This window comes from Mytilus edulis, unplaced genomic scaffold (assembly GCF_963676685.1).
Source record: "Mytilus edulis unplaced genomic scaffold, xbMytEdul2.2 SCAFFOLD_1468, whole genome shotgun sequence".
Classification (NCBI taxonomy): Eukaryota; Metazoa; Mollusca; class Bivalvia; order Mytilida; family Mytilidae; genus Mytilus; species Mytilus edulis.
Genome location: NW_027268017.1, coordinates 4003 through 24343, shown reverse-complemented (window position 1 = coordinate 24343; position 20341 = coordinate 4003). Strand labels below are relative to the sequence as shown.

The 20341-nt window shown below is 32.1% G+C and overlaps 2 protein-coding genes across 2 annotated transcripts; both read left to right on the top strand.

Annotated features, from left to right (window-relative positions):
• The first annotated feature begins 5540 nt into the window (after window positions 1-5540).
• On the top strand, window positions 5541-8330 carry LOC139506611 (uncharacterized). The gene is made up of 4 exons (XM_071295498.1): window positions 5541-5611; window positions 6619-6846; window positions 7273-7426; window positions 8104-8330. The coding sequence occupies exons 1-4, from the start codon at window positions 5609-5611 to the stop codon at window positions 8166-8168; spliced, it is 450 nt and encodes a 149-aa protein (XP_071151599.1). The 5' UTR covers window positions 5541-5608; the 3' UTR covers window positions 8169-8330.
• Window positions 8331-9835: 1505 nt separating this feature from the next.
• LOC139506608 (di-N-acetylchitobiase-like) lies at window positions 9836-17915 on the top strand. Its single transcript, XM_071295497.1, has 7 exons — window positions 9836-10009; window positions 11447-11591; window positions 13333-13544; window positions 13937-14108; window positions 16189-16286; window positions 17030-17197; window positions 17637-17915. The coding sequence occupies exons 1-7, from the start codon at window positions 9875-9877 to the stop codon at window positions 17817-17819; spliced, it is 1113 nt and encodes a 370-aa protein (XP_071151598.1). The 5' UTR covers window positions 9836-9874; the 3' UTR covers window positions 17820-17915.
• The last annotated feature ends 2426 nt before the right edge of the window (window positions 17916-20341 follow it).

The window sequence follows — 20341 nt, the reverse complement described above, 5'->3', positions numbered from 1 at the left end:
TGGTAATTGCCTAGTTTATAACAAAATGAATTACAAAAAATAAATATGACCGGTATGAAACAACAACAACAACAACCACTAAATTTTAGTGTCAGACTAAACTGACAAAAGCTACAGGCTCTGAACTTTGGACAGGCACAATAGGAATATGGCAAGGTTATATAAAATAAGATGTGGTATGATTGCCAATAAGACAACTCTCCACCAGACAACCAATGATGTAAATTTCCTGCAAACACGGACTTGACTTCTGTAAATCAACTAATTTTTCGTGAATACTTTATTTGGCATTTTATACTTTCTAGTCTACATCGCAGTTATTTATTTTTCTCGAGTTCAAGTTTACTTAATGTATTTTAATAAGGAAAGATACACATGAAAAACATTTATTGCTGTTTCTCTCTCCATTTATAACATTTTATTTGTTTATTTTGTGTATTATAGGTGATCAGACATCTTGGTTTTCATGATCAATAGGTCATTACTGAAGAGGAAACTAAAAGTTGAAATTTATTTACATAGTGCATAATTGGATTAATTTGAAATGGAATGTGTGCTTTCCTGCAAAAAAGAAATAGGAAATTTCAACATTATCACATGATAATGACCATAAACAAAATGGAGTTCTATCATAGATACACAAAAATACTATTGCATAAAAGCAACAACATATCTTAATCAAAGAAAGGAGAATGCTGAACAAATACTATTTTGTTGTTGAAAAAAGGAACACCAGTTTTATCCACTCATTTACATCACTCCCTCATATCAAATATACAGAAGAAGATCATTGAAGAACAATTTGCAAAAATGATTTCTCTTAGAATTGAAGGGAATTGTTTAGTGAATGGAATAATGTATTCACTGAATTCTTACGTAGTGGATTGAATAACTGTATACAAGCTGAAACAGAAGAAATTCTAATTTAAAATAACACGAAAAGTGTTTATTTTTATTATTTAATCTGCAAATATATAAACAAATTCTTTAGAACACCACAAATGGTATGACATTCAAATTGGTTGCTTATTAATGTATTGCATTGAAACAATTACAAAGAAAATAGAAGCATTTGCTCCAAAAAAAAATATAAATCAAAGTTAAATTTATATAAAAAGTATAAACAATACCTAGATCTAAACAGTCAGACTGTATTATTTTCAATGTCATTAAAATGTTGAGTCAAACATATATTAAAGTTTTAAATATCATTTGCATCAATTATACAGTCTTGTAATAATTATATTCATACTGTTTGTATACATGGTGTAGTGAAGAAATGTTTAACAAGTAAAAATAATGGGAAAACATTTCCTTAAGGGAAATTTGATGTTCAGAAATTTCCTTAGAGGAAATTTGAAGAACAATGATTTCCCTAGAGGAAATTTGTGGTCTTGAATTTTCCTCCAAGGAAAAGTGTTTGTCAAAAATTTCCTCACAGGAAAAAGTATTTCCTCCAAGGAAAATTTGAAGCTACAAATTTCCTCACAGGAAAAAGTATTTCCTCCAAGGAAAATTTGAAGCTGCAAATTTCCTCAAAGGAAAAAGAATTTCCTCTAAGGAAAAAGAATTTCCTCTAAGGAAATAGAATTTCCTCAAAGGAAATTATTATGCAGCAAATTCCCTAAGGGAAATCTTTTTTCCCTTGAGGAAAAAACAATTTCCCTTGAGGAAAAATCTTTTTCCTTCAGGGAAATTTGATTTCCCTTGAGGAAAAGTACTTTTCCTCTGAGGAAATTGTTGAAAAAAGGGGCATAACTTTTTCAACAGTGGTGCTAGATCCAAAAAAATTTAGGACAAATATCAGAGAACCAATACCAACCAAGTTATCAACTTTGTTTTGACTTAACTCCAAAAATTAAGGTGACAACTTTTGCACTCAGCGGAATTGCAAACTTGTCCCGGAGACTGTTTACATTATATTGTCATGATTTGGTAGACGTTTCATCCAACTTAATGGATGTTTAAAAGAATATTTTGCCATTCTCGTGGAGGAATTGTACCTTGTTAAATGGACTTGTAAAAAGTGTAGACTTATGAAAGAAACATTTTGTACTGGGTCTCAAGTTGACCACTTGGATTTATATTTAATCCGCTTAACATCAATTACAACATGGATTTATCATTAATGCGACCACTGAATATTTGCTTTTACTCATCCAAATTTATGTTTTGATTTCACTGTTCGCATGTTAAAGATGTGTATTTTAATAAAGTATCTGAACATCTGTATTTGGTTTCATTTGCCAGAGCTCAGTCACAGCGGAACGAACCATTAATCGACAAGAGGGAACGGTGACGCATAGCCACCCGACCCTCCTGTTACACATGTAAACTGGAATTCTCGCTGCACCTTAGACCCACCAACTGAATGTTAAGTCAAACTTCTAACTTTGGGTTTGGAATGCAATATAACTTCACATTCAATGGTGAACACCATCTCCAGGTTAATGGAACAGCAAAGGGAACAAAAATGGCCCCTTCTGTTGCCAATATGTTTATGGGCAAATTAGAACAGCAAATTATAAACACTTCTCTTTATCATGTATCGACTATAATGATATTAAGTGGGAGAATACTTAACTTTAACTTCATGCGTCCATTCAACATGCCAAAGACGCCTCACTAAATTCACTTAGGAAATGTCGGACTCTATAAGATCAGACTATTTTTGACACAGCTACACTAGTGTAGGATGGAATCATATTTACAGATATAGGAAGATGTGGTGTGAGTGCCATATCTGTATTGCATAGTAGCAGACAAAAATCAATACCTTTCTTTCACGAATTTTCACCGAAACCAATGTACAGAGAGTATGTCCTCTGTCAGGCCATCAGAATAAAGTGGCTGATCTATTTTGCTTTGCCTATGATACTGTGAAAAGGCGGTTACAAGAGCTCCGTGGTCACCCAAAAAAATCATGACTTTAGCAGAAAACATATTGTTTCTTTCGTGATAAGAAAATCAGCCGAGTTGAATTGTTAACAATATAAAGATAAACATGACAAAAGGTGTACAAAAGAGTCCCGTTTGTGCTGACATAAAATTTCAAATTTGACAAATAATCCCACATTACCCGCTAAAAACGACTAGAAATCGAAAATTATCCGAGAGCCACCCGTACTGGCTTATCGTAGTCCCAAAGGCTTTAAAGAAATGATAGTGGGATCCGATATATCCTCTAAACAAGACTCTTCGTCATCTCCTATAGTGTAAATGTGATAAACAGTGTGTTGGTGAGTCCGAACAACATTTCACAAACGTATGAACGGCTATCGTAGTGACTATAAATGCAATAAAAACAATAATTCACTTTAACCGTAAGAGGGGGGAATAATGGTTTACACTAGTATTTTTTAGGGGCCCTTTATAGCTTGCTGTTCGGTGCGGGCCAAGGCTCCGTGTTGAAGACCGTACCTCGACCTATAATGGTTTACTTTTATAAATTTTGACTTAATTGGATGCAGATTTGTCACATTGGCACTCATACCACATCTTCCTATATACATCTTCTTCCTCTCAGTCGACGATGGAGAAATCAAAACTCAATCGACTATAATCATCAATGACAAAAACACTGTTTGGTCTACGGAAAAGAGAGAATAACTCGTTTGGATGAATCACCAATAAATCTCTTTGAGTAGCAATGGGTATGCAAAAGATTTTTTTTGATAAGAGTGTCCAAACATTGGTTTAATAAAAGTTTAATTGTATTCTCTCCAGTATGTTGGGAAGTCAGAACAGCCATTTCACAAACGTATGACCTATCGTAGTGACTGTGAATGTAAGTCCGACATATATCTCAATCGACGATTGCCATCCTCATGCCACAATGTGCCAATCTCAATCGACTGACTATGAACATCATTGATAACTTGGTTGGCTTGATCTTTAAAATAATATTTCTTAGTAGTCATGGATATGGAATTGGAAAAGGATATCCAAATGAAATGTTTTCAAACAAGAGTTTAATTTTCTGTTTCCAAGTATTATTCGATATTAAGTTTGATTTGCAAATGGTCAATTTAAAGTTCGTGTCTGTTGGGTTATATAATAAATGTGGAAGAGCATGCACTCGGCTATAAACAGACAACAGTTGTATCCTGCTGTTCAAAAGTCATGTATAGATAAAGAGACAACAAACTGATCCATGTCACAAACTCAAACCGAGGGAAACACATCAACTAAAAGAGGAAAACAACGGAACAACAGAAACACAGAACTGAAACAAAAACAAAAGCCAACATACAAAGAGACGAACAATTTGATAACAACTGCCATATGCCTGACTTGGTACACGACATGTATGTTATGGCTGAACAATTTAAAGATTTTTCTCAGATTTTCAAATATCATGGTTCAATATATGATGTTCTGCAGGATTTTATATAAATTTGAACGGTAGTCTTCTCGTGGTGAAATGAGAATTTTCTAAACGTTAAAACTTCATTTTATTATATACCTACTGTTAAATTGATATTTAAAGTTGTCTTTGCTTTTCAAATTTTTCCAACTAATTAGTTGTTGTGAACGATCGATACAACTACGGGGTTGTAATACCGATCACCAAGAGTCTTTTCGAGTGTGTTCGGGTAAAACGTTTAATGCTCTTCAACTTCGTACTTTATTTGGCCTTTTTATTTTTTTTTGGATTCGAGCGTCACTGATGAGTCTTTTGTAGACGAAACGCGCGTCTGGCGTAATACTAAATTTAGTCCTGGTATCTATGATGAGTTTATTTACTACCATGTCATGGGAAAATCATCTCGTTTGTCCTTAAAAAAAAAAGAAGAACTAAGTAAGTAAGTAAGTAAGTTGTAAATAAAAAGATTTATTTTAAGCAGGAAAAAGGTATGAAGGACAAGAACTGTAGACATAACAAATGTAAGAGGACAGAAAAGAGTCTATGAGATACTACACTCTACGTACCATTAAGCGGAAGTGAAATACCTTTTCATATATGCAAGGCTTGGTGGAATCTCTTAAAGCTGTTAATGGGCCGTGCAAGGCTTGTGGGATTCTCTTTAAGTTGTAAATCGGTCGTGCAAGGTCTTCAAGCAGTAAATCGGGCTTACAAGGCTTGGGTAAATAAAAAAATATTTCCCATGCCTGTTTCCTTGTTACAGGCTGGTCTAGTATTACGTCAATCTAGATTGTTTACAATTTAAATAAATAACATAAATATATATATGTGATTAATATTTGCATTAAAATAAAGATATGTAATTCTAATGAGACAGGGTTCATTCACCTTCGGCCTTCTTCTGATTTGAATTATTTTGAATTACTATTATTTAAAATAATTCACAAATAAATGTAATTGAACGTATTGTTGTTCTACTCGTTTCATTTAAATTTGTTTTTTTTTAAATAAATTCATAATTACCGAAAACAATGTTCCCCGTAAAAGCGGTTTCTTACGTCAATCTTAATAGATCATTTGTCATGTCAACCTCAATTTACAAATGATTTACTTCTTACTTCATAACCTTTACAATCCCATTGCAGCATAAGTATATATAAATGAATGAATAAAAGAAAAAAAACACCAAGATAAAATTGACCTTCATCCAATAAAGACTTTATTCTCTTCCAAGTCGGAAAAATGGTAAGAATTTTTTAATTTGAAATTATTAGCTGTGTGAATGCGATATAAAAATGAGGGTACATTTTATATGGCCTTCCAAATACCGTGTCGATCCCTAACATCACTGAAGAGACATTTATTGTCGAAATCCGGATCTGGTGTACAAAAAATATTAACACCTGGGCTGCGTCGGATAAAAATCGACCTTATGCAAATAAATATCAATACATCTGTTACCCTCTTTTGGGTTTAAAAAATCTCAAGGGGGAGTCTGTAACTGTTTAAAAATTGATTTGTAAGAAGAACCCTACAAAACAGACCAACATTCACCTTTTAATTTTGTAAATTTAATGTACCAAAATCGTTCAAAGTCTTATATATCTACATGTTAACGTAACCTGCATAAGGTCGATTTCTATCCGACGCAGCTCACCTTATGTTTGTGGCATAACATCGTGGCCACAAGTTACTTGTTTTCTGTTTAGTATTAAATTTACATTAAGATCCATTTTGTTACATAATGTTGTTTGTGCTGTATTTAGACCCTTCTACAACGAAATTTGTTTTACATGCACACGTATAAAAATTGCGGTTTTTATCCAACGCAATCATAGGTTTGAACGTAGTTTTCAATTTAGACTCGTGAATACGATATACATATATAGACAACTTATATATATATAGTAATCTTTCACTTAAATTGACATCTAGCGCAGAAATTAATCTAAAATAAGTTAAATTCTAGTCTCGGATATACCAAAACAATATTTTCTTATTTATAACGAATTAATTTACCACTAATATAAAGGGGAAAAACACAAAGGGCTTCGTTAAACAAGGAAAGTAATACACAGTAATTATTGTAAAAATTGGTTCAGATCTAAATAACCGTTTCAGTTAAAAACAATTCAATGTAACGCTACATGTACGGTGTCCGTCGGCTGATGTCTGCTCTTTTCGGGTTGTTGTCTCTTTGGCATATTCCCAATTTCCATTCTCAATTCTATGTGTTGGTTTTTTTTCTTCAGAAAATACAAATTTTGGTGTGTTTCCTGTTTTGTCTAATTGCCTCATGTACATCACAATGGTCCGGGTCAGGTGGAATATCACATGGTAACAATGGACCCAAGTTAAACCTTGGTCTTCATCATACCAGAGGAAGATGGAAATTCAGTGGATCAGGATCAACCAATTTTGGGGGTAAATGGAATGTGGGTCTTAAAGCTACTTTCAAGTTCAAACGATCAGCACCATTGGTAAGTATTAAATCAAAACATCATCATTTTGATTTTTACCATCAGTGTCTTTTTTATATTGGTATTTTTCGCAAATACTTCTCCACCATAGGATATATATCTATACCTGTCCATTATAAAATACCTTCCTTGACTGCATGGGCATACATGTAAATCCACCGTATAGACCGGGTTATTTTGGAATCAGCTTTTATTTGCGATTACAAGATGAATTTGTCACGAAAATTTTAACTTAAAATGTAGTTTATAATTCACGTAGTGTATGGTCCTTTTCTGTTATGCATTTAACATAATTTATGTTAGTTTCCTGGAAAAGTGAAAATAATTAACCATCCATTTTTCAGAAAGATATAGATAAACATACCGAAAAATATTGTAAATATCTATATGTATGTAATTAATGTTCTGTGCATTTTTTTTTTTCAGCCAATGTTTAATCTATCGATCAGAGCCAATCCATGTAGATTTGACCTTTACGACCAAAATACTGATGGTTTTATAACTGAGGAGGAAATCCATGCTATATTTGAGAATGAAACACTAACACGAACATTATTCCAGGCTTTGAGTAGTGGAAAAGGTAAAGGATAAAGTCAGATACATGTAGCTAATTTAACAGATTAAAAAACATTATCTAATCCATAATTGTTTAACAGATAGACACAGCATTTTTGGAATAATCTCGAGGTCTAAAGTTTAGAAGTTTGATTTATAAAAAAAAATAGTAGAATTTAACATGCAGAATAACAGACAAAATAAATTTTACCATTACTACAATTTAAATCGCATGTATTTCAACTTTAACAGTGGCAAAGAAATTTTAGTTTTTGGACAATACACCGCTTTCACAACAGCGATTGGCAACCCTGATCTGAAAATGATAAGCACGGTTATAGTCGTTATCACGTGATAAATAACGATATTATACCTGACATGGGGCTAATCCTTTTCGATACTTACTGAAAATTGATGTTGAAAATAAAAATGGTATCGTCGAAATCATTTCTATACCGCAACATTGACTATTATAGTCTGTGGATGGTACAACAAAGTTTACATGCCACATAGTTTTATTATATATTTATGGTATCTTCGAGTATTCTTTTAAGGGCCTTATTACGTATTTCAGTATCATGGCTATATTAAAATGTTATCTTTTTTTATATAATCAATTTTCAGAATTTGTAGGAATGAATTTCGGCTAATTTAAAAAAAAAAAGGGACGATAAAAATTTACTTTGTGTTTTTTACTTGCAGTTAATCGAGGGATAACTAAAGAAGTGTTCGACATCATGGCACCTGCTGTTATTACAGGATGTTAGGAGTCTCCAATGGTTACTGTTTCATAAGCCTAGATTTGTAATACCGCAGTGGAAATCCTACCAAAGAGCATTTTACCTCAATATTTATTTTGCAATATTTACAAACGAATGTCTTATTGATTATTTATATTTTATTTTTCAATAAAAATTCTATACATTTTATTATATAAACTTATATCTCTAATTCTATGCCAATGTATACCTTTCCGAAACCATTGTATACAAAAATTAACCGTGACTCGGTATTTGTGCATTCAGTTTTCGGGTTTTAAGTTCTAGGTAATCTTGATTCGGGTTGTTCAAGGGATGTGATTCGGACGCATGAAGTTTGTAAAGTGTTGTTTTCATATATTTTTTTATACCTATGTATTATTTTTTTACTTTATCTCTTGTTGCTGATAGACTTGGGTCAAACCGTGACCTGCTTTCCAATTGTACAAATATCTTTCGATGGGAGGTAATTCAAAACAAATGAGGGTATTTTTGTTGCGTGTTTGTCTCGTTGGTATGACGCATTTGGATATGGTATACGGGAGATGGAATCACAGACTTTAAAATTAGAATTTGCTGCTTCTGTTCCATGTCGAAGGTACACTGGAATCAATTGATCAACTTATAATGATTCAGTTGATAAACAAGATTTTTTCAGCAAGAATAAACATTTAAATATCAAAGAAGCTTTTCAAAAGAGAAAACAATCTTAATAAATATGGACACATAATATCTAAAGTACAACAAACAAAAAAAACCACAAACAATACTATCTATAAGTAAATATTCGTAAATAGTGCAATTTTTTTTTATAAAAATACAGCAAAAAATTATGTTTTTTTTCTACATTCATGAACATTTAATAAAAATGAGCTATTTCTGAATAAAAAATGTATAAATTTTTAAGATACTCAATTTACTTATAAAATACAGAAAGTACAAATTATTTAACAAAAAAACAATTTTTGTTTATCTTTTAAAACAAAAAAGGTAAGTCTTTCTTTCGAAAGGAAAAATACGGCCACAAATCCGAATTTTGAGCAAATATACAAAATTTCAACCTCATTTTAATAAAAAAAAAAAAAGTAGCACATGAGGGTATATTTTTTTATTTCAAATTTGATTTAATCAGATAAAAATAGTCTATTTAGATTATATGGAAATCATTTATACTATTTCGTGGCGGCCAGTTTTTTATTGGTGGAGGAAGCCTGAGTGCCGGGATAAAACCATCGACCTTCGATAGTTTTTATTAAAATGAAGACATATGGTTTTAACCCCCACCCCCACCCATATTATATATCCAGGATTGAAACCCCTTTTGAATGACTGGATTCGCCCATGATTACTCTAGTAACAAAATACAAAACAATATATTTGTGTTAAGGCTTTCCCTATATTATATTTTTCCTAAGTCATCTTGATTCTAGTGCCGGAAGATTTTTTTGAAGAAATTATACTTTATAGATAAAATAGATAACTTCGACGATCATACTGGAAAGTAGAAAAAATAACTTACAATTATATATAAAATATATACTATTAATTAATTCATAAGATTTTTTTAAAATGTTTACTAAAGAGATTAACACAATATCAAACCAATATACGGACCTTGTACAGTGTTTTAAACTGCACTGGTTCAGGTTGTATAACCGGATAAAAATGCTAGTGGAATATTTTTCTAATCGGACACCGGTACAAAGTGACAAACTATGAATACGGGTTTGATCTACTGTGTACTTGTTACACTTTGTTTGATACAGCTAGTGGAGATAATAAATGGAACAAGTTGTCCATGTAGTGATCCCGGTCTTTGTAAGCCGATACAGAATACATCACGTAAAGAGGTTTGTTAGTTTTACTTTCGATTTATCAATAGGGCGGTGATGGCCTTTATTCTGCCAGTTTAAATGGAAATTTTACTTTATCTATAGATACAATTTTCACATAAATATTAATGGACTTTTTATAATTTCTTGATAAATAAGTATATATTCTGATAATTTGTACACAAATATTTTTTAATAATAAAAACGGTAAAGATGTAATACGTTTGTCTTCTAAACTTTCCTGCATAAAATATAAGTTGAGTTGTTTCCCTTTGTCTGTGTTGACTCTGTGTTGTTATTAGTTTTTATTTTTAAAAAAATTAACGTTCTGGTTTTAAATTATATTAGTACATTATCTTACTAGATTAACGTAGTGATATTGTTTCTTTTTGCAGTGCGATTCTGCCAGCTGTCACTGTCACAAATGTTAAAATGTGCTTTTCAAACAGACAGTTCGTTTGGAACTAACTTTGGATGTATTCCTTTTCTCGCAGACTTATTCCCGATTCATGTAAAAAAACACCTATACTGAACAACTGGCACTGGTTTAACTATGTACACAAAAAATCAGTGTGGCAGTGTTTGGATGTATCATTTTTCATTCATTCTTAACATTTGTAAGCATTCAGTCTGATATCCTTAAGGAAACAGCTGTTGCATTTTTTTTAATATATTATCTACTGTAGGCCTAAATGCTTTCGTTTTGTCGATTATTATACTAGAAAGGTGACGTGAGTCGTATTTTAACAAAAATATTCGATCATGTTGATTACATAAATTTCAACCCTCCTAAGGCAGCAACCATTTGATTTTCTGGGGGGGGGGCTATGGTTTTTTTTTGGAAAAAAAAGTTTGTTTCCAGTTTTTGTAGAAAAAAATAATTTGTTTTGAATTCTGAAAAAAAAAAATTGTTTGTTACACCCTCAGCTGCCACTATATGTAATGCTAAAATTGAAAGAAAAAAATTGTTTTCGACTTGTCGCGAAAAAAATAGTTTGTTCTTCGCCACAGGCGAAAAAAAAAGTTTGTACAGAAAAAAAAAACCATAGCCCCCCCCCCCCCCCCAGAAAATCAAATGGTTGCTGCCTAAGTCTCCATTAAAACAATCTAGTCGTGTCAAACTAAAAACAATTTCTCTGTGCTGCTCCGTTGCTAAATATTTCGATTGACAAACACTGGTAGGATTGGAAGTCAAACTATTGAATTGTACAGATAGGGTGACAGGTCATCCTGTGAACTACAATGTACACTTCCTCGATTAAAAATAAATCTTGTGCAGCTTATCGGTCGAGTACAAAGAAGAGTTCTCATTCATATTTATGTTAACATGTTCTAGTCCGCATATGCATGTAATATTTGTCACTGGACATTAAAGACCAGGCTATTAACATCATTGTCATTTTTACCGGCAAATATCACGTCAAATGCTAACAACTTGATTGTATTTTTTTTCAGATTTTTGTATTTTCGCTGAGTAATCACAGCGAGATCTGGTCAAAATATGATTGGTCAAAGATAACCACTGTAGTAATGACAGGATACATCAATCTGGATTTAATGTGCCACGCTCATAAAAATGGAGCCAGGGCCGTGATTATAGGTACGATTTAACAATTCATCTTTGATATGAGTGAATTGATCTTCAGCAAAATATACTCAAACAAAATAAAAGAAATGATGTGTATGGGCCATAGGTAGACCAGACAGCACTCACACAACACAATACACCAAAAAGATCATCTACAGATCAACAAAGGGTATTCACCACAGTAATAGTGTCCATAGTATGCAATATGTCGATTTTCATAAAGGGTTATTAATTCTAATTTATATATTTTATCCTGCAATTGGGTGTTCTACTATACAGATACAGCCCTACAGATATCGCTATCCTGTATCTGACTGTATACTTTAGATATCGCTTAAAAGCTCCGCCCACTGCCGAACTGAGTATTGTATGAACCTGCGTGACCTCAGAATGTGTATTGCAGTCGCATTCCAATGACGTATCAATTGCGAATTAACGATTACTTTTATATGTTCTGTTTGTTTTCAAACATTTCTTTAGAGCAATAAGAGTCGCACCAGTGTTCTGATAACATACACACAAGAACAGCAGTCTTTTCTACGATGACAACTATCAGTGGCGGATCCAGGGGGGGGGGGGGGGGGGGGGTTCCGGGGGTGCGCACCCCCCTTTATTTTTGCCGATCAATGCATTTGTATCGGGACATATGTTTTGCACCCCCCCCCCCTTTGCCCTGGGTTACCTGGGTTAGCACCCCCCCTTTCGAAAATTCCTGCATCCGCCCCTGACTATCGATTTCAAAACTTGAATGTGGATGACTGTGTAACAAAAACAACCATCATGTCAATTTCAGCATGCATGTTTAGTGAATGTCGAGTCTGAAGCGTAGGACAACTCGTACACTCCTGTTTCAAATTGGACATATTTTTGTTATTTTTTTTATTGTTGTTATGTTAAAATAGGTAATTATTCACTTTGAGCGATGTATTATTGTTGACCATTCGAGATTCTTTTTTTTGCGAACCCGTCTTCAGCTGAATGTGTGATTACTGTATCGTATTACTACACGGGCCTCAAGGGATTTCAAATCAAAAATAAATGCAAAACATGTGTTTTGTGTCTTTAAACACAAATACTATACAGAATTAATTGCAGGTAAAAGACAATAACTGTTTAGTGTCTTTAAATATCAGCTGTATTTGTACTCGGCTCGAAACAGGTGTAGTAGCTCACTTAAAGCTCGCAAACACCTTGTTTCTTAGCCTCGTACAAATACAGCTGATAGTTAAAGACACTAAACAGTTATTGTCTATATATATCACATAGCTATCACTTGTATCGCTTAATTTAGTTAGTACAAATTTTTTTATTGTAGTGGATGTCGTTGGTTGACTAGATTATGTTTTCGTTTATTGTTTTGAGCATGAGTCAGGCTGTAGGTTTATATAATTTGATACATGTTTCACATTTTGTCCTGGTAGACTCTTTTATAAATTTCTATTGTCTGCTTATTTTTGCAGTTTCACCATCGTCCTTAGTTGTCTCATTGACAATCGTACCTCATCTTACTGTTATGTTGTCTGACAAATAGAATAGAATACAATATTAATTTGTAGTTTGATTTTAATGGAAACCAAACAATAATGAATTAATAAGTCTGTGTTGAAAATCTGTAGTTTTTTTTGTAACGTTTGTTTTTTGAGGCCACTATTATCTAATTTACTATCATATACACACGTATATTTTTTTATAGAATTTTATGAGTCCTTTATGTTTGTGTCACTTAATTGACGCCATTTGTTCTTACTTACAGCTAACTACCCAAAAGCAAATATGACCAATTCTACTGCTCGGGCAATATGGGTAGAAAAACAGTTACAATTGGTCAAGAACAATTATTTAGATGGTATCAACATTGACTTCGAGGATGCCATACTAAAAAATGAAACCGATATTCGTGATGCTTACGTTATGTTGGTTTTAGAAGTATACTCTGCGTTTAAAAGACTTAGTCCAGTTTATCAGGTAAAACTATGTCTTTGAATTTGTTGTAAATGACCAGAAGAAGACGTAGAACAAAATGTTTATGAGACAGTTAAGTAAACAAGTTATCACAAAAACATGATTTTGATATAGAGAAATCAATTTGTAATCTTCAACGAGAAAAAAAAAAGAATAACAAAAATACCGTTCTCCAAGGACAAATGTGTCTGATTTCTATTCCGAAGTACATAAGATCACACCCGGCTTTTTTGGCGGAGTTCGTGTTGTTGAGTTGTGTACTATTGTATGTCTTCGTCGTTTTTCATGTTATGCCATGGCGTTGTCAATATTTATTTACTTAAGAGTTTAGATATATATATATCCCTTCGATATCTTTTGTCTCTCTTTTTCAGTATAAATTATTTCATTTTCAGGTAACAGTTGACGTTGCCTGGTCACCTGCTGGCGTAGATGGTCGTTACTATGATTATGTCAATATTGGTTTATTTGTTGATTTCTTGTTTGTAATGGCGTATGATGAGCAGAGTCAGATACGTGGTCCTTGTATTGCTGGGGCTAATTCACCTGTATACAATGCTGTGAAAGGTAAGCCAATCAAATCGTTATCTTGTGAATACATAAATGGGAATAAGCCCATCAAATCGCTATTTTGCTAATAACTTATTTGAAATAAGCCAGACACGTCGTTATGTTGCGAATAACTTAACATTGTTTTGAACTAAATGAGAATAAACCTGACAACTTCTATCTTGTAAATAACCATAAGGTTATAAGCTTGACACTTCGTTATCTTGTGAATGTTTACATGGAAATAAGATTGACACATCGTTATATTGTGAATAACTAAATGGGAATAAGCCCGACAAATCGTTACCTTGTGAATAACTAAATTGGAATAAGCCCGACAAATCGTAACTTGTGAATAACTAAATTGGAATAAACTTGACAGTTCGTTATCTTGTGAATAACTATTAAAATGGGGGAATGGGAACTGCATTTAGAAAGGAGATTTTAGACACAAAACATGGAAAAATATAAAAAAGAAGACTTTTTCCCGCTTTTATTGATGTTTGTTTTTGTTATATATTTTATATGTAAAACATGGATAAGCATTATTTAAATATTCGACCAAAGAAAAGCTGACGACTCATCGGTCAGCATATTTTTATTTAGAATATGTTGTGTCCTTGTAGGCAAAATTAATCATTCCACGCTCAAGAGTGTTAATATCACAAGTAACTGTTCATTACAATATCTATCTAGTTTTGTAAATATTCATTAGAAAAAAAGAATAACATGAAAGGTAATAAATTACTTAAGAAATAATTGATGCAAGCTATACTTTATTGTAGTTTTAACATGGGTAGACATTATATTCGTGATTTTTTTGTGCCCGAGCGATAGTGAGGGATAAAATAACATGAATATAATGCCTACCCATGTTAAAACTACAATAATGTATAGTTTGCATCAATTATTTCGATTCTGATTAGAACAATTAAGGTGATTTCTATGTCCGAGATGTAAAAGGGTAAAGCGATTGTGTAGGCTCTTTCATGAACCTCCCTTTTTAGCTCACCTGGCCTGGAGTGCCAAGTGAGCTTTTCTCATCACTTGGCGTCCGTCGTCGTTAACTTTTACAAAAATCTTCTCCTCTGAAACTACATGGCCAAATGTAGACAAACTTGGCCACACTCATCATTGGGGTATCTAGTTTAAAAATTGTGTCCGGTGTCCCGGCCAACCAACCAAGATGGCCGCCATGGCAAAAAATAGAACATAGGGGGGAAAATGTAGATTTTGGCTTATAAATCTGAAACCAACGCATTTAGAGCAAATCTTACTGGGTAAAATTGTTTATCAAGTCAAGATCTATTTGCCCTAAAATTTTCAGATGAATCGGACAATAGGTTATTGGGTTGCTGCCCCTGAATTGGTAATTTTTAGGAAACTTTGCCTTTTTTGGTTATTATATTGAATATTATTATAGATAAAAATAAACTGTAATCAGCAATAATGTTAAGCAATTGAAAGTAAGATCTACAAATAAGTTAACATGACCAAAATGGTCAGTTGACCCCTAAAGGAGTTATTGCCCTTTTTAGTCAATTTTAAACAATTTTCATTAATTTGGTAATTTTTTGTAAATTTTTACAAAATATTGTCCTCTTTACTGAAAGGGCCAAGTTTATTTTAGATAGAGAAAATTTTAAGTAGCAAGAATGTTCAGTAAAGTAAGATCTACAAACACATCACCATCACCAAAACACAATTTTGTCATGAATCCATTTATGTAATTTGTTTTATATGCACATATACCAAGGTGAGCGACACAGGCTCTTTAGAGCTTCTAGTTTGTGTGTAAAGAAGCAAACGACTGGCACTGTGATTTTTCAGGGGGAGGAGTTTTTGAACAGCCAGCATGAACAGTTGTCGTATCTAGGTCAAATATGTCAATTTTGGATTGCAACACATTACAGTCATAATAAATCATTCATTATTCTGCCGTAGTCAATATACGCATGTGAAAAAAAATATTATTGGATTTATAGCATGGGTTTATTCATAAAGCGAAAGAAGCACGTCATATTAGAATCACTTCTTATTCATTTTTTCAATTTATAATGTTTTAAAGTCTGTACATGTGTTGGTTTACAAATTATAGGTATAAAAGCTTACCATCAGTTAGGAATATTACCTGACAAACTAGTATTAGGTGTACCATGGTATGGATACATGTATACGTGTCTCAATCTAACTAACGTGAGTACTTTGGCATTTGATTTTTTTTAAAAGCAATTTTGCGTCACGACAATTCTTATTTTTAACACTTAAGGCAAACAATATAAATAACATGAACCCTACTCCGATGTTGAAAACATCATGTCAGCTCCATTATTGATTCTTTTCCTGCCTGGTAGCTTATATACAACATTGCAATATGCTGAAGACGAAAGCTTTATTAATATACAATGTATAATATGATGATTTAAATACAAGTTATTTTATTTCAAATAGAGGACCAGATATGGGCATAATCAGTACAATGATTTTTTATATTAAGTAATTACAATACAGATCAAACAAAATAACAACATGCAGCTCATGCATAAAATGTAATGCAAGTTAATAATACAGCCATATATATCATATTAATGTTTAGTATTTGTTCACCAATCCATGATCCAAAAGCAGCATCACATTCCTTACGGAATAAGCTTCTCGTCGTGGCTGATGCATAGAAAAATAGTATAGCTGTTTAAGTAGTTATCAAGTGAGGGCAAGTGTTTTATGGGCACTCAAAAAATATGAGATATAAAATAAAGGGTTCGTTGAAATTACAAAATATCAACCAAAGAAACTCGGTGTTATATTTCCTTTGCAGTATGTTACATTTTAATATTTGAGATTTAACTAGAATATCATGATCCCGAGAAATGGGCTAAATGTTGAATTATTTGACATTTAATTTTCACTTAGTGAAAAGATTTGATATTTACATTTAGGACGACGTCTGCTTTATAAAACATGTGCCATTCAGGGGAGTTAACTGTAGTGATGCAGCAGGATCACAAATAAATTACTCCAGTATGAAGATTTATCTACCTCATTCACCTGAAGGAATAAAATGGAATAATGTTACAGAAACACCTTATTTCAACTTTAAAGTATATGTAAGATAAACCTTTACAAAATTTTGCAATAAAGATATTCACTCGAGTTGTATATTTATGGTATTTTTAATTTCGTTGTGTAGGTGGTGAACAATACAACAACTTTCTTGATTTTTTAGCCTAAAGAACGGAACTATACATAAAACCGGAGATGTATAAATGTCATTTTTTGTCAGGAAATCAGAAATATTATGAGTTGTTTTTTGCAACGAATTTGAATATAAAACATTGGTGAAGTTAATGTAACTTAAGATATGTCTGACACATAGGTGCATTGGAGTAGATTGAAAAGAGGAGAGAGGAACTTCTGAAAGTGTCAAGAAAATAAAACCTATCAACCACAGTTTATTTAACGAAAGTTTGTTTTTAGATATAAATCTATTAGCCAAGCACATACATATTTATGAAACAAAGCTTTATACCTGTTCTTTTATTACAGAATTCAACATACCAAGTCCAGTTTGATAATCCAGCCAGTCTTAAGATAAAATTCCAAACCATACAGAATTTAGGAGTACGAGGTTTTGGTATGTGGAATGCGGATGCAGTTAACTATATGGACAACTCTACAGTCGGAATAAAAGAACGGACAGAAATGTGGGGAGCTTTTCCGTCATTTTGATATTTGAGATATTCAGAAATGCATAAAAATTGTTATACATGTATGTTAAATTTTCATATTATATTTTTCACAAATAAAATTTTAATATTTTCGTTATATTTGTTACCATTATTATTTATGTAGAAGTTTTAAACGGCAATACAAATAGTATCTAAATAGTACTTTTGTCAGAGATTTCAACCCAGAACAATGGTATCAACTACTAGATATAAGAAGATAATGGTATGAACTGTAACCACATTATTTTAAGTATCAAAATAAGTCAATGAAGTAGACCAAGTTACGAGGTTGTAAACAGCTATAAGTCACTGCATAGCCTTTCAGAACGAACAGATCACATACTGTAACCATACGTTAAAAAGTGTGCTATATAACAGAACACATACCTGTAAACATACATGATAAAGTACACTATATAACAGAACATGTACTTGTAACCGTACATTATAAAGTACACTATATAACAGAACACATACATTATAAAGTACACTATATAACAACATGTACTTGTAACCATACATTATAAAGTACACTATATAACAGAACATGTACTTGTAAACGTACATTATAAAGTACACTATATAACAGAGCACATACCTGTAAACATACATTGTAAAGTATGCTATATAACAGATAACAGAACACATTTTTTTTTTATGTACCTGTAACTACATTGTAAAGTATGCTATTTTATAGAACACGTACTTGTAACCGTACATAATAAAGTATGCTATATAACAGAAAACATATTTGTAACCATACATTAAAAATCACGCTATGTAACAGAACACATACCTATACCAATATATTATAAAGTACGCTTTATAACAGAATACATACCTGTGATCGTACATTATAAAGAACGCTATTTTACAGAACACGTACTTGTAACTGTACATAATAAAGTAAGCTATATAACAGAAAACATATTTGTAACCATACATTATAAATCACGCTATATAACAGAACATGTACTTGTAACCGTACATTATAAAGTACACTATATAACAGAACATGTACTTGTAAACGTACATTATAAAGTACACTATATAACAACATGTACTTGTAACCATACATTATCAAGTACACTATATAACAGAACATGTACTTGTAACCATACATTATAAAGTACACTATATAACAACATGTACTTGTAACCATACATTATAAAGTACACTATATAACAGAACACGTACTTGTAACTGTACATAATAAAGTAAGCTATATAACAGAAAACATATTTGTAACCATACATTATAAATCACGCTATATAACAGAACATGTACTTGTAACCGTACATTATAAAGTACACTATATAACAGAACATGTACTTGTAACCATACATTATAAAGTACACTATATAACAACATGTACTTGTAACCATACATTATAACGTACACTATATAACAGAACATGTACTTGTAAACGTACATTATTAAGTACACTATATAACAACATGTATTTGTAGCCATACATTATAAAGTATGCTATATAACAGAACACATTTTTTTTTATGTACCTGTAACTGTACATTGTAAAGTACGCTATTTTACAGAACACGTACTTGTAACCGTACATAATAAAGTAAGCTATATATTAAACAGAAAACATATTTGTAACCATACATTATAAAGTACGCTATATAACAGAACACATACATGTAACAATATATTATATTATTGCATAGCAATATAATATTTCCCACAGAAAGTAACCAAAAGTTAGCGTGCAATAAATTCTAATATTGCACTAGTGCAATAAATCTTCAAATTCATGACGTCATCAACGACAAAATCTTAGTTTAAACCAATTTTTACTTTCAAATATTATATTGCTATACAATAAAAGGGTTATTGCATGAATATTGGGGAATATTGTCACTCGCAAGCTCGTGCAATATAAAATTCTACTCGGGACAATATACCCCAATATTCATGCAATAACCCTATAATATTATTAATTCGTTAATTTTAACAAATTTGATTCGTTTAGGGATAGTCACATGTTAAACTATATTTTCGAAGGTAGAGAGAAAACGGCGGATAGCAAAAAGTATATTGCACGGTTATTTTCAGAATATCTAAAAACCAATATACTTTGTGACGTCATGCAATGAATTGATATCTGTGATCGATTATTTGACGAAAAAAATCTTCAAATACATAAGATGACAAACAAACGAAAAAAAGCAATTGAAATAACAACTATTATCGCTATTTTGTGCATTTTTCCTTTGATCTTTTTTTGTGATAATTTTCATATCATGCTACTCGCTTGAGATGGAAAATTATCGCTAGAAACTAAGCATGCACGTGGCGTTGTTTACGAAATTGACATGAAATTGACAACGTCGTCTTAGATAAAATAGCGATAAAAAGATTATCATTGTTCATCTCAACTCGATTTCGCCGTCCCGGCTCAAGCGAGAAAATCAATCTCGTTGAGATGATCACCGATAATCTATAAATATTTTATTATTGTCAAGGAGACAATATGATATCTATAAAATTTCAACAAAATCA

What these genes read in the sequence shown, in the direction of transcription:
- LOC139506611 (XM_071295498.1), top strand. An exon ending in TCAAACGATCAGCACCATTG is followed by an intron (nt 6,847 to 7,272) that starts GTAAGTATTAAA and finishes TTTTTTTTTCAG; the next exon opens with CCAATGTTTAATCTATCGAT. An exon ending in GGCTTTGAGTAGTGGAAAAG is followed by an intron (nt 7,427 to 8,103) that starts GTAAAGGATAAA and finishes TTTTACTTGCAG; the next exon opens with TTAATCGAGGGATAACTAAA.
- LOC139506608 (XM_071295497.1), top strand. Translation starts at nt 9,875, where the DNA reads ATGAATACGGGTTTGATCTACTGTGTACTTGTTACACTTTGTTTGATA. An exon ending in AGAATACATCACGTAAAGAG is followed by an intron (nt 10,010 to 11,446) that starts GTTTGTTAGTTT and finishes ATTTTTTTTCAG; the next exon opens with ATTTTTGTATTTTCGCTGAG. An exon ending in AGCCAGGGCCGTGATTATAG is followed by an intron (nt 11,592 to 13,332) that starts GTACGATTTAAC and finishes TCTTACTTACAG; the next exon opens with CTAACTACCCAAAAGCAAAT.